This window comes from Rana temporaria (genome assembly GCF_905171775.1).
Source record: "Rana temporaria chromosome 9 unlocalized genomic scaffold, aRanTem1.1 chr9e, whole genome shotgun sequence".
NCBI lineage: Eukaryota > Metazoa > Chordata > Amphibia > Anura > Ranidae > Rana > Rana temporaria.
Window position 1 is genome coordinate 104,235 of NW_024404481.1, and position 13,675 is coordinate 117,909.

The following is a 13,675-nucleotide window of genomic DNA, read 5'->3' on the forward strand; positions in this document are numbered from 1 at the left end:
CGGGGACCTGCGTTCAAACGGCAGCTTCCCCCTGCTCAGGGGCCCGCCAATTCCAGGCAGTATCGACGGCCTCCTGCGAGATCATACTTTAACAATAAGCCACCAGGACAAGCCTTTGGAGGCAAGAAGCAGTGGTATCGTAAACCAGCAAAGACAGCCCCTAAGTCTGCCTCATGAAGGGACGCCCCCACCCACGAAGGTGGGGGGAAGGCTGCGTCTTTTTTCAGAAATTTGGGAGACCGACATTCCCGACAAGTGGGTCCGGTCTTCCGTGGCCACAGGCTACAAATTAGAATTTCTAAGAATCCCTCCACCTCATTATCAGGAGTCGAGAGTGCCAGTCGAGCCGACAAAGAAGGCCGCCTTAATGGCGGCATTAAATCATTTGCTTTACCAAGGCGTGATAGTAGAGGTACCAGCCCAGGAACAGGGGCTAGGGTTCTACTCCAATCTGTTCATCATCCCAAAGCCCAACGGCGATGTCAGGCCAATCTTGGACTTAAAGGGATTAAATGCGTACTTAAAAGTACGCTCGTTCCGGATGGAATCCGTGCGATCGGCAGCCGCCGCACTTCAGAAAGACGACTTTCTGGCCTCCATAGACATAAAGGATGCTTACCTTCATGTGCCAATTTTTCAGCCACATCAAAGGTTTCTACGCTTCACAGTGGCTCGGCGTCATTTTCAATTTGTGGCACTCCCTTTCGGGTTGGCTACGGCTCCTCGAGTATTCACCAAGGTCCTAGCTCCAATTCTAGCCAACCTAAGAATCCAGGGGATCATTGTCCTAGCATACCTGGACGACCTTCTAATCATAGATCATTCATCTCCTGGCCTGGAGCGAGCAGTGGCTCTCACGGTTCGTTACCTAGAGAGGTTCGGTTGGGTCCTAAACCGAGAAAAATCAGCTTTCCAACCCACAAAGAGGTTGGAATATCTCGGCATGTCATTAGACACGGAACAACAAAGGGTGTTCCTGCCTCGAATAAAGGTCGAGGCTATCAAAGAATTGATACATCTGGTTCTAAGCAAGAGAAAACCAACGATTCGCCTATGCATGCGATTACTAGGCAAGCTAGTGGCCACCTTCGAAGCGGTGCCATACGCTCAAAGTCACACTCGTGTCCTGCAGGCAGCCATTCTGTCAGCGTGGAGCAAGAGGCCACAGGCCTTGGAATTTCCGTTGCCACTCTCATCAAGAGTCCGGCAGAGTCTGTGTTGGTGGTTAGACCCTCAGAATCTACTGAAGGGAAAATCTTTCAGCCCCGTGACATGGAAGATAGTGACCACAGATGCCAGCCTGAAGGGCTGGGGAGCGATCTTGGATGGGTGCACTCACCAAGGTACGTGGGCACAGGAGGAGAGTCAATTGCCCATCAATATCTTGGAGCTCAGAGCTGCCCGGCTAGCCCTCAGGGCTTGGACCTCCAAATTACAGGGGTTCCCGGTGAGGATACAGTCAGACAATGCCACGGCTGTGGCATATATAAATCACCAAGGGGGAACCAAGAGTCAAGCAGCTCAGAGAGAAGTGAGCTTAATTTTCCTATGGGCAGAGAATCATGTGCCCTGCATATCGGCAATATTCATTCCCGGGGTGGACAACCTGCAGGCGGACTTCTTGAGTCGTCAGACTCTGTCGCCAGGGGAATGGTCTCTGCATCCGCAAATATTTCAGATAATTTGCCAGAAGTGGGGAATGCCGGACGTGGATATCATGGCATCAAGGCTCAACAAGAAACTAGACAGGTTCATGTCCCGGACTCGGGACCCTATGGCCTGCGGGACCGATGCGTTAGTTTACCCTTGGCATCAGTTCAATCTTCTATATGCCTTCCCTCCGCTCCAGTTACTACCCCGCCTGTTGCGCAGGATCAGGGTGGAGCACAAGCCAGTCATTCTGATAGCTCCAGCATGGCCCAGAAGGGCATGGTACTCACTAATCCTAAAGATGTCAGTGGGAGACCCTTGGACGCTTCCTCTACGACCAGACCTACTCTCACAAGGCCCGATCCTCCACCCTGCATTACGGCGTCTAAATTTGACGGCCTGGCGGCTGAATCCCTGATTCTTAGGGGTAGAGGTCTATCTAGACAAGTAATCTCTACCCTGATTAAGGCTAGAAAGCCAGTCTCCAGAGTAATTTATTACAGGGTTTGGAGGGCCTATGTAGGCTGGTGCGAGTCCAAGAAATGGCTTTCCCGCAAATATACCATTGATAGAGTATTAAGTTTTCTCCAGCTAGGAGTGGATAAAGGATTGGCATTAAGCACAATCAAGGGACAGATTTCAGCTTTGTCAGTGTGGTTTCAGAGGCCGCTGGCCACCCACTCGCTGGTTAAGACCTTCATTCAGGGGGTCTTGCGTATTAATCCTCCGGTTAAGTCACCACTTTGTCCGTGGGACCTGAATCTTGTTCTGTCAACTCTACAGAAACAACCCTTTGAGCCGTTGGCTGAAGTTCCTTTGGTTTTACTAACAAGGAAGTTGGTATTTCTGGTCGCCATAGTTTCCGCCAGAAGAGTGTCAGAGTTGGCAGCCTTATCTTGTAAGGAGCCATATCTTATTCTGCATAAAGACAAGGTGGTTCTCCGTCCTCATCCTTCCTTTTTACCAAAGGTTATATCCAGTTTTCACCTGAACCAGGATTTGGTATTACCATCCTTTTTTCCAAAGCCCACTTCCAGAAAGGAAGGGTTGCTGCATACCTTGGATATTGTCAGGGCCATGAAGGCCTATCTTAAAGCTACAGAGAAGATTCGGAAAACAGATGTGTTATTCATTTTGCCAGATGGGCCCAAGAAGGGGCAGGCAGCTGCAAAATCCACCATTTCGAGATGGATTAAACAGTTAATTATTCAGGCCTACGGCTTGAAGAGGTTGCCTCCTCCGTTGTCAGTAAAGGCCCATTCTACCAGGGCCATGGGCGCCTCCTGGGCAGCACACCATCAGATCTCTATGGCTCAAGTATGCAAGGCGGCAACCTGGTCTTCAGTCCACACGTTTACAAAATTTTACCAGGTGGATGTAAGAAGGAATACAGATACAGCCTTTGGGCAGGCAGTGCTGCGGGCTGCGATTTAAGACCCTCAGAATCGGGGGCACCCTTGAGTTAAAATTTAAGTTTAAATTTAATTTTCTCAACTAAGTTGGATTTATTATTATTTGAGAGTATCTCTGAATTAAATCCTTGTGTCTTGGGAAGATTTCTCCCTCCCCTCAGTAAAGCATTGCTTTAGGACATCCCACATAGTAATGAATATGCTGCTCTGTGTCCCGTGATGTACGAGAAAGAAAAAGGGATTTTTAATACAGCTTACCTGTAAAATCCTTTTCTTGGAGTACATCACGGGACACAGAGCTCCCACCCCTCTTGTGGGGACCATTTTGGGAGGCATACTGCTTGCTACAAAACTGAGGTACTCCTCCTATGGGAGGGGGTTATATAGGGAGGGGCACTTCCTGTTTGAGATTGCCAGTGTCCATCACCTGAAGGTACTCCATATAACCCACATAGTAATGAATATGCTGCTCTGTGTCCCGTGATGTACTCCAAGAAAAGGATTTTACAGGTAAGCTGTATTAAAAATCCCTTTTTTGGGGTGAAATGATTGTGAACCGGTGATTGTCCTCCAGGGTGTCGTTGGGGTAATGAGTGTTTTTTTCCTCCCTCTCTCCAGCATTCTATTCCGGCCGTGGAGCTCAGACAGCCATTCTTCCCCACACACATGGGTTCAATGAAGCTCAGACAATGCCATCGTCCTACGCTGAAGAAATACTCGTATGGCTCTCTGTCCCAGCCGGGGCCGCACTCCTGCCAACCGCTGCTCAAACACATCAAGAAGAAGGCAAAGGTAAGTGGTTCCTTCCATGGAGGAGCCGCTGAGCGGATTGGGCCGTTCACACCCCAGGGCTTCAAATCTTTCATGTCTTTGGAATCGGACTGAACACGTGTTGGTAAATCTCTGGACCCCGGGGGCTGGATAATAGGATCGGCCTTAATTGTAGGCAGCTGGGGTATCCTCGAGGCTCCCCAGAAATAGGAAGTGTAGGAAGGATGAGTAGTATGAGTCCAGGAAATTCTGCTCACTGCGTCTCTATGAAAGGGGGAGCAGGGCTCTGCTTCCTCATGTCAGGGCTCTGCTTCCTCATGTCAGGGCTCTGCTTCCTCATGTCAGGGCTCTGCTTCCACCTGTCAGGGCTCTGCTTCCTCATGTCAGGGCTCTGCTTCCTCATGTCAGGGCTCTGCTTCCTCATGTCAGGGCTCTGCTTCCTCATGGCAGGGCTCTGCTTCCTCGTGTCAGGGCTTTGCTTCCTCATGTCAGGGCTCTGCTTCCTCATGTCAGGGCTCTGCTTCCTCATGTCAAGGCTCTGCTTCCTCATGTCAGGGCTCTGCTTCCTCATGTCAGGGCTCTGCTTCCTCATGTCAGGGCTCTGCTTCCTCATGTCAGGGCTCTGCTTCCTCGTGTCAGGGCTTTGCTTCCTCGTGTCAGGGCTTTGCTTCCTCATGTCAGGGCTCTGCTTCCTCATGTCAGGGCTCTGCTTCCTCATGTCAGGGCTCTGCTTCCTCATGGCAGGGCTCTGCTTCCTCGTGTCAGGGCTTTGCTTCCTCGTGTCAGGGCTTTGCTTCCTCGTGTCAGGGCTCTGCTTCCTCATGTCAGGGCTCTGCTTCCTCATGTCAGCGCTCTGCTTCCACCTGTCAGGGCTCTGCTTCCTCATGTCAAGGCTCTGCTTCCTCATGTCAGGGCTCTGCTTCCTCATGTCAGGGCTACCCTTCTGATGCATAACAAGCTGTATATTCTGGAGGCAGCTTGGTACTGGTGACCATACTGAGTTCCATGGAAGGGTTGTCTCTGACCATACTGAGTTCCATGGATGGGTTGTCTCTGACCATACTGCGTTCCATGGACAGGTTGTCTCTGACCATACTGAGTTCCATGGAAGGGTTGTCTCTGACCATACTGAGTTTCATGGGTGGGTTGTCTCTGACCATACTGAGTTTCATGGGTGGGTTGTCTCTGACCATACTGAGTTCCATAAGTGGGTTGTCTCTGACCATACTGAGTTCCATGGATGGGTTGTCTCTGACCATACTGAGTTCCATGGATGGGTTGTCTCTGACCATACTGAGTTCCATGGGTGTGTTGTCTCTGACCATACTGAGTTCCATGGATGGGTTGTCTCTGACCATACTGAGTTCCATGGATGGGTTGCCTCTGACCATACTGAGTTCCATGGATGGGTTGTCTCTGACCATACTGAGTTCCATGGATGGGTTGTCTCTGACCATACTGAGTTCCATGGACAGGTTGTCTCTGACCATACTGAGTTCCATGGACAGGTTGTCTCTGACCATACTGAGTTCCATGGATGGGTTGTCTCTGACCATACTGAGTTCCATGGACAGGTTGTCTCTGACCATACTGAGTTCCATGGATGGGTTGTCTCTGACCATACTGAGTTCCATGGACAGGTTGTCTCTGACCATACTGAGTTCCATGGACAGGTTGTCTCTGACCATACTGAGTTCCATGGATGGGTTGTCTCTGACCATACTGAGTTCCATGGATGGGTTGTCTCTGACCGTACTGAGTTCCATAGATGGGTTGTCTCTGACCATACTGAGTTCCATGGATGGGTTGTCTCTGACCATACTGAGTTCCATGGATGGGTTGTCTCTGACCATACTGAGTTTCATGGATGGGTTATCTCTGACCATACTGAGTTCCATAGATGGGTTGTCTCTGACCATACTGAGTTCCATGGATGGGTTGTCTCTGACCATACTGAGTTCCATGGATGGGTTGTCTCTGACCATACTGAGTTCCATGGGTGGGTTATCTCTGACCATACTGAGTTTCATGGATGGGTTGTCTCTGACCATACTGAGTTCCATGGGTGGGTTGTCTCGATTATTATCATTATTATATTTTTCTGGGTCTTTTAGATTCTTGTCCTGAGCTTCAGTCTTGCCCAGTTCTGGGCAGATTTCTGGCTGACCGGCTCTCCTGGCATTAAACCTTGTTCGGAAGTCGTATTGATGATCTGAGATCCCCGACCTTCCGGGGTGCACAGGGCACAGATGAACCCTCTAGAGTGACTTTTGTATGTGATGGTCACATTGTCGTCCATCTGGTGGGACAAAGCTATAAATCTCATGCTTGGAGTTATTGATTGATGGTGAACATTCCATTCCAGATGCGGGAGCAGGAGCGCCAGGCGTCGGGAGGAGGAGAGATGTTCTTCATGCGCACCTCTCAGGATCTGACCGGCAAAGATGGAGACCTCATTCTGGCCGAGTACAGTGAGGAGAACCCGCCGCTGATGATGCAAGTTGGAATGGCCACCAAAATAAAGAACTATTATAAAAGGGTGAGGACCCCGGAGAGGTTCTGGGAATTTTGGTTGGCGGTGATTTTTTTGGGGGCTTTTCTTTATTTTCTGACATTTATTTGTCCATAGAAACCAGGCAAAGACCCCGGAGCCCCAGACTGCAAATTCGGGGAGACGGTGTATTGTCACACGTCGCCGTTCCTCGGCTCCTTACACCCCGGACAGTTACTGCAGGTAAGATGACCCCAGAGGATAATCAGGACTCCTTTACAGAGCAGTGTGACTCTCAGGACTGGATTCCGCTCCCCCGATATATGGAGATTTGTATCTGGTGCTTTTCTCTACTAATCTTCTGTGTTTTTATCTCCAGGCTTTTGAAAACAATCTTTTTAGATCCCCAATATATTTGCACAAGATGCCGGAAACGGACTTCCTGATCATTCGCACGCGGCAAGGTTACTACATACGTGACTTGGTGGACATCTTTGTGGTGGGACAGCAGTGTCCCCTCTTTGAAGTTCCCGGACCCAACTCCAAACGGGCCAACACCCACATCCGTGACTTCCTGCAGGTATGTGGTCCTGTGTGTGATGGGACTTGGTTGTATGTGGTCCTGTCTGTGATGGGACTTGGTTGTATGTGGTCCTGTGTGTGATGGGACTTGGTTGTATGTGGTCCTGTGTGTGATGGGACTTGGTTGTATGTGGTCCTGTGTGTGATGGGACTTGGTTGTATGTGGTCCTGTGTGTGATGGGACTTGGTTGTATGTGGTCCTGTGTGTGATGGGACTTGGTTGTGTGTAGAATCCCTATGACAAACATCTAATGTTCTCTTATTTTGACCCATTCTTAGGTTTTCATCTATCGCCTTTTTTGGAAAAGTAAGGACCGGCCTCGTAGGATCCGCATGGAGGACATCAAGAAGGCTTTCCCTTCCCATTCAGAAAGCAGCATCAGGAAGAGACTGAAGCTCTGTGCCGACTTTAAGAGGACCGGTAAGACGGGACATCAGAACGTGGTGCAGACCACACCTTGGTAATAATCTTCACAAGTCCTCCTCAGGACCGTGTGCTTGAAGGAGATGCTCTGCCCACCTGCAGGAACATTGAAAAGACCTCCACTCCCTCCCCGTTCTCGGGTTTGTCACCTCCCAGTTCTCGGGTTTGCCACCTCCCAGTTCTCGGGTTTGTCACCTCCCAGTTCTCGGGTTTGCCGCCTCCCAGTTCTCGGGTTTGCCGCCTCCCAGTTCTCGGGTTTGCCGCCTCCCAGTTCTCGGGTTTTGCCGCCTCCCAGTTCTCGGGTTTGCCACCTCCCAATTCTCGGGTTTGCCACCTCCCAGGTCTCGGGTTTGCCGCCTCCCAGTTCTCGGGTTTGCCGCCTCCCAGTTCTCGGGTTTGTCGCCTCCCAGTTCTCGGGTTTGCCACCTCCCAGTTCTCGGGTTTGCCGCCTCCTAGTTCTCGGGTTTATCACCTCCCAGTTCTCGGGTTTGTCGCCTCCCAGTTCTCGGGTTTGCCGCCTCCCAGTTCTCGGGTTTGCCGCCTCCCAGTTCTCGGGTTTGCCACCTCCCAGTTCTCGGGTTTGTCGCCTCCCAGTTCTCGGGTTTGCCGCCTCCCAGTTCTCGGGTTTGCCGCCTCCCAGTTCTCGGGTTTGCCGCCTCCCAGTTCTCGGGTTTGTCGCCTCCCAGTTCTCGGGTTTGTCGCCTCCCAGTTCTCGGGTTTGCCGCCTCCCAGTTCTCGGGTTTGCCGCCTTCCCGTTCTCGGGTTTGCCGCCTCCCAGTTCTCGGGTTTGCCGCCTCCCAGTTCTCGGGTTTGTCGCCTCCCAGTTCTCGGGTTTGTCACCTTCCAGTTCTCGGGTTTGCCGCCTCCCAGTTCTCGGGTTTGTCGCCTCCCAGTTCTCGGGTTTGTCACCTCCCAGTTCTCGGGTTTGTCACCTCCCAGTTCTCGGGTTTGCCGCCTCCCAGTTCTCGGGTTTGTCACCTCCCAGTTCTCGGGTTTGTCGCCTCCCAGTTCTCGGGTTTGTCACCTCCCAGTTCTCGGGTTTGTCACCTCTCCAGCACACCTCTCCAGCACCTCCCCAGCGCACCTCTCCAGCACCTCCCCAGCGCACCTCTCCAGCACCTCTCCAGCACCTCTCCAGCACACGTTCAACGCAAAGCGCAGCAGCTGACATGAAAAGGGCGAGTTTGACCGACTTTTCCTGCAACCCGAATCCACCTCAATGGAAAGGAGACAAATATGTATAACATTGATACATTGTATGCAAATACTTCATACATTTTCTTTTGTCTCCTCCTCCAGGAATGGACTCTAATTGGTGGGTGTTGAAGCCGGATTTCCGTTTACCAACAGAAGAAGAAATTCGAGCGATGGTGTCCCCCGAACAGTGCTGTGCTTATTATAGCATGCTGTCTGCAGAGCAGAGGTTAAAGGTAAGTCATTCCCGTTCCACTCTGTACTGGTAAGTCATTCCCGTTCCACTCTGTACTGGTAAGTCATTCCCATTCCACTCTGTACTGGTAAGTCATTCCCGTTCCACTCTGTACTGGTAAGTCATTCCCGTTCCACTCTGTACTGGTAAGTCATTCCCGTTCCACTCTGTACTGGTAAGTCATTCCCATTCCACTCTGTACTGGTAAGTCATTCCCATTCCACTCTGTACTGGTAAGTCATTCCCATTCCACTCTGTACTGGTAAGTCATTCCCATTCCACTCTGTACTGGTAAGTCATTCCCATTCCACTCTGTACTGGTAAGTCATTCCCATTCCACTCTGTACTGGTAAGTCATTCCCGTTCCACTCTGTGCTGGTAAGTCATTCCCGTTCCACTCTGTGCTGGTAAGTCATTCCCGTTCCACTCTGTACTGGTAAGTCATTCCCGTTCCACTCTGTACTGGTAAACCATTCCTATGCCAGTCCATGCAGACTGGAACAGGAATGGTTTACCAGTACAGACTGGAACAGGAACGGTTTACCAGTACACACTGGAACAGGAATGGTTTACCAGTACAGACTGGAACAGGAATGGTTTACCAGTACAGACTGGAACAGGAATGGTTTACCAGTACAGACTGGAACAGGAATGGTTTACCAGTACAGACTGGAACAGGAATGGTTTACCAGTACACACTGGAACAGGAATGGTTTACCAGTACACACTGGAACAGGAATGGTTTACCAGTACACACTGGAACAGGAATGGTTTAGCAGACGATACAATACACTGTGTACTGGTAAACCATTCCTGTTCCAGTGTGTACTGGTAAACCGTTTCTGTTCCAGTGTGTACTGGTAAACCGTTCCTGTTCCAGTGTGTACTGGTAAACCGTTCCTGTTCCAGTGTGTACTGGTAAACCGTTCCTGTTCCAGTGTGTACTGGTAAACCATTCCTGTTCCAGTGTGTACTGGTAAACCGTTCCTGTTCCAGTGTGTACTGGTAAACCGGTCCTGTTCCAGTGTGTACTGGTGAATCCTTCCTGTTCCAGTGTGTACTGGTGAATCCTTCCTGTTCCAGTGTGTACTGGTGAATCCTTCCTGTTCCAGTGTGTACTGTTAAATCGTTCCTGTGTGTACTGGTGAATCCTTCCTGTCCCAGTGTGTCCTGGTAAACCGTTCCAGTGTGTACTGGTGAATCCTTCCTGTTCCAGTGTGTACTGGTGAATCCTTCCTGTTCCAGTGTGTACTGGTGAATCGTTCCTGTTCCAGTGTGTACTGGTGAATCCTTCCTGTTCCAGTGTTTCCTGGTAAACCGTTCCTTTTCCAGTGTGTACTGGTAAACCATTCCTTTTCCAGTGTGTAATGGTGAATCCTTCCTGTTCCAGTGTGTACAGACGATACATCAGCCATCCCTGCGCCATTCTTTACAGATTGTTTCCGTCTCTTGCAGGATGCCGGCTATGGAGAGAAATCTTTTTTTGCCCCAGAGGAAGAAAATGAAGAAGATTTCCAGATGAAGATCGATGATGAGGTAAGTCCCGGCCCTTGTAGAGGATTTCTCATGTGCCTGGCTGTCTTATAACTGATTGTCCTCCATTGTTGTAGGTGAGGACGGCTCCCTGGAACACGACAAGAGCCTTCATCGCTGCAATGAAAGGGAAATGTCTGCTGGAGGTGACGGGGGTAGCTGACCCCACAGGGTGCGGGGAAGGATTCTCCTATGTGAAGATTCCTAACAAGCCGACTCAGCAGAAGGTTCGTCCGTTTTATTCGACAGCATTAAAGTGATTCTGAAAAGTAACAAACATGTTATATTTATATGGTCTGTAATGCACAGAGCAGCCCTGATCCTCTTCTTTTTGGGGCTCCTGGCTCCTCTCCCCTGCCAAGTGCCCCCAATAGTAAGCCTCTAGCTATGCAGGCTCACTCCTGAGCCACGCTCCTGTGAATGCACATTGTCCATTTACACACAGGACGTGGCTCGGCCCTGCTCTCTTCTCATTTGCTCACTGGCTGTGATTGACAGCAGCAGGAGCCAATGGCTTCCACTGCTGTGTGAGCCAATGAGGAGAGAGAGAGCTGCTGATCCTAAGGCACATTGCTGGATCAGGATTGGGGGGGGGGGGGCTTGAGGTTTAAGATCATGTGAGTGTTCATTCACACCCGTATATCCGAATCCCATCTATCTGCGGGGGGAGATTCATCCAGTATTTACCGTTTTGTACGATTCGATTATTTTTTGTTTTTTCTCTTTATTTTATCAGCAAGACGATAAAGAGCCGCAGCCTGTGAAGAAAACTGTGACTGGAACGGACGCCGATCTGCGACGACTTTCACTGAAAAATGCCAAACAACTGCTGAGGAAATTTGGAGTACCGGAGGAAGAGGTGAGTGCAGGAAGATGCCAGCGGGGAGGAGGAGGTGAGTGCAGGAAGATGTCAGCGGGGAGGAAGAGGTGAGTGCAGGAAGATGTCAGCGGGGAGGAGGAGGTGAGTGCAGGAAGATGTCAGCGGGGAGGAGGAGGTGAGTGCAGGAAGATGTCAGCGGGGAGGAGGAGGTGAGTGCAGGAAGATGTCAGTGGGGAGGAGGAGTCGAGGGCAGGAAGATGTCAGCGGGGAGGAAGAGGTGAGTGCAGGAAGATGTCAGTGGGGAGGAGGAGTCGAGGGCAGGAAGATGTCAGCGGGGAGGAAGAGGTGAGTGCAGGAAGATGTCAGCGGGGAGGAAGAGGTGAGTGCAGGAAGATGTCAGTGGGGAGGAAGAGGTGAGTGCAGGAAGATGTCAACGGGGAGGAAGAGGTGAGTGCAGGAAGATGTCAGCGGGGAGGAGGAGGTGAGTGCAGGAAGATGTCAGCGGGGAGGAGGAGGTGAGTGCAGGAAGATGTCAGCGGGGAGGAGGAGGTGAGTGCAGGAAGATGTCAGTGGGGAGGAGGAGGTGAGTGCAGGAAGATGTCAGCGGGGAAGAGGAGGTGAGTGCAGGAAGATGTCAGCGGGGAGGAAGAGGTGAGGGCAGGAAGATGTCAGCGGGGGAGGAGGAGGAGGAGGAGGTGAGTGCAGGAAGATGTCAGCGGGGAGGAAGAGGTGAGTGCAGGAAGATGTCAGCGGGGAGGAAGAGGTGAGTGCAGGAAGATGTCAGCGGGGAGGAAGAGGTGAGTGCAGGAAGATGTCAGCGGGGAGGAAGAGGTGAGGGCAGGAAGATGTCAGCGGGGAGGAAGAGGTGAGGGCAGGAAGATGTCAGCGGGGAGGAGGAGGAGGTGAGTGCAGGAAGATGTCAGCGGGGAGGAGGAGGTGAGTGCAGGAAGATGTCAGCGGGGAGGAGGAGGTGAGTGCAGGAAGATGTCAGCGGGGAGGAGGAGGTGAGATGTCAGCGGGGAGGAGGAGGTGAGTGCAGGAAGATGTCAGCGGGGAGGAGGAGGTGAGTGCAGGAAGATGTCAGCGGGGAGGAGGAGGTGAGATGTCAGCGGGGAGGAGGAGGTGAGTGCAGGAAGATGTCAGCGGGGAGGAGGAGGTGAGTGCAGGAAGATGTCAGCGGGGAGGAAGAGGTGAGGGCAGGAAGATGTCAGCGGGGAAGAGGAGGTGAGTGCAGGAAGATGTCAGTGGGGAGGAGGAGTCGAGGGCAGGAAGATGTCAGCGGGGAGGAGGAGGTGAGGGCAGGAAGATGTCAGCGGGGAGGAAGAGGTGAGTGCAGGAAGATGTCAGCGGGGAGGAAGAGGTGAGGGCAGGAAGATGTCAGCGGGGAGGAGGAGGTGAGTGCAGGAAGATGTCAGCGGGGAGGAAGAGGTGAGGGCAGGAAGATGTCAGCGGGGAGGAAGAGGTGAGGGCAGGAAGATGTCAGCGGGGAGGAGGAGCTGAGTGCAGGAAGATGTCAGCGGGGAAGAAGAGGTGAGTGCAGGAAGATGTCAGCGGGGAGGAAGAGGTGAGTGCAGGAAGATGTCAGCGGGGAGGAAGAGGTGAGGGCAGGAAGATGTCAGCGGGGAGGAAGAGGTGAGGGCAGGAAGATGTCAGCGGGGAGGAAGAGGTGAGGGCAGGAAGATGTCAGCGGGGAGGAGGAGGTGAGTGCAGGAAGATGTCAGCGGGGAGGAAGAGGTGAGGGCAGGAAGATGTCAGCGGGGAGGAAGAGGTGAGGGCAGGAAGATGTCAGCGGGGAGGAGGAGCTGAGTGCAGGAAGATGTCAGCGGGGAAGAAGAGGTGAGTGCAGGAAGATGTCAGCGGGGAGGAAGAGGTGAGTGCAGGAAGATGTCAGCGGGGAGGAAGAGGTGAGGGCAGGAAGATGTCAGCGGGGAGGAAGAGGTGAGGGCAGGAAGATGTCAGCGGGGAGGAAGAGGTGAGTGCAGGAAGATGTCAGCGGGGAGGAATGGTGGTCTGTGATCAAAGATGTGAGTGTCAATGGGGGGGGGGGGGGGGGGGGGGGGGGGGGGGGAGCGCATCAGCAAAATCCCATCGACTTTATCCACTTCAGCCTCGGAGGATTTGGCTGCCCAAAGACAAGGCCAGTTTTTGCGATTCAGCACTGCGTGGCTTTAACTGACACTTGCGCAGTCGTGCGACGTGGCTCCCAAACAAAATTGGCGTCCTTTTTTCCCCACAAATAGAGCTTTCTTTTGGTGGTATTTGCTCACCTCTGCGATTTTTATTTTTTGCACTATAAACAAAAATAGAGCGACAATTTTGAAAAAAAAAGCATACTTTTTGCTATAATAAATATCCCCAAAAAATATATATATATAAAAAAAAAATGTTTCCCTCAGTTTAGGCCGATACGTATTCTTCTACATATTTTTGGTAAAAAAAATCGCAATAAGCGTTTATCGATTGGTTTGCACAAAACTTATCAAGTCTACAAAATAGGAGATAGTTTTATGGCATTTTTATTAATATTTTTTTTTTTACTGGTAATGGCGGCGATCAGTGATTT

General features: G+C 51.4%; 1 protein-coding gene across 1 annotated transcript in view; it reads left to right on the forward strand.

Annotated features, from left to right (window-relative positions):
• Nucleotides 1-13,675, forward strand: part of TAF1 (TATA-box binding protein associated factor 1) — a 127,831-nt gene that overhangs the window by 49,525 nt on the left and 64,631 nt on the right. The window contains exons 13-21 of the mRNA XM_040334447.1: nucleotides 3,681-3,854; nucleotides 6,199-6,372; nucleotides 6,463-6,567; nucleotides 6,704-6,904; nucleotides 7,186-7,327; nucleotides 8,630-8,760; nucleotides 10,215-10,295; nucleotides 10,370-10,519; nucleotides 11,029-11,151. Coding sequence (XP_040190381.1) covers nucleotides 3,681-3,854; nucleotides 6,199-6,372; nucleotides 6,463-6,567; nucleotides 6,704-6,904; nucleotides 7,186-7,327; nucleotides 8,630-8,760; nucleotides 10,215-10,295; nucleotides 10,370-10,519; nucleotides 11,029-11,151 — 1,281 coding nt within the window. The remainder of the gene's footprint in view (nucleotides 1-3,680; nucleotides 3,855-6,198; nucleotides 6,373-6,462; nucleotides 6,568-6,703; nucleotides 6,905-7,185; nucleotides 7,328-8,629; nucleotides 8,761-10,214; nucleotides 10,296-10,369; nucleotides 10,520-11,028; nucleotides 11,152-13,675) is intronic.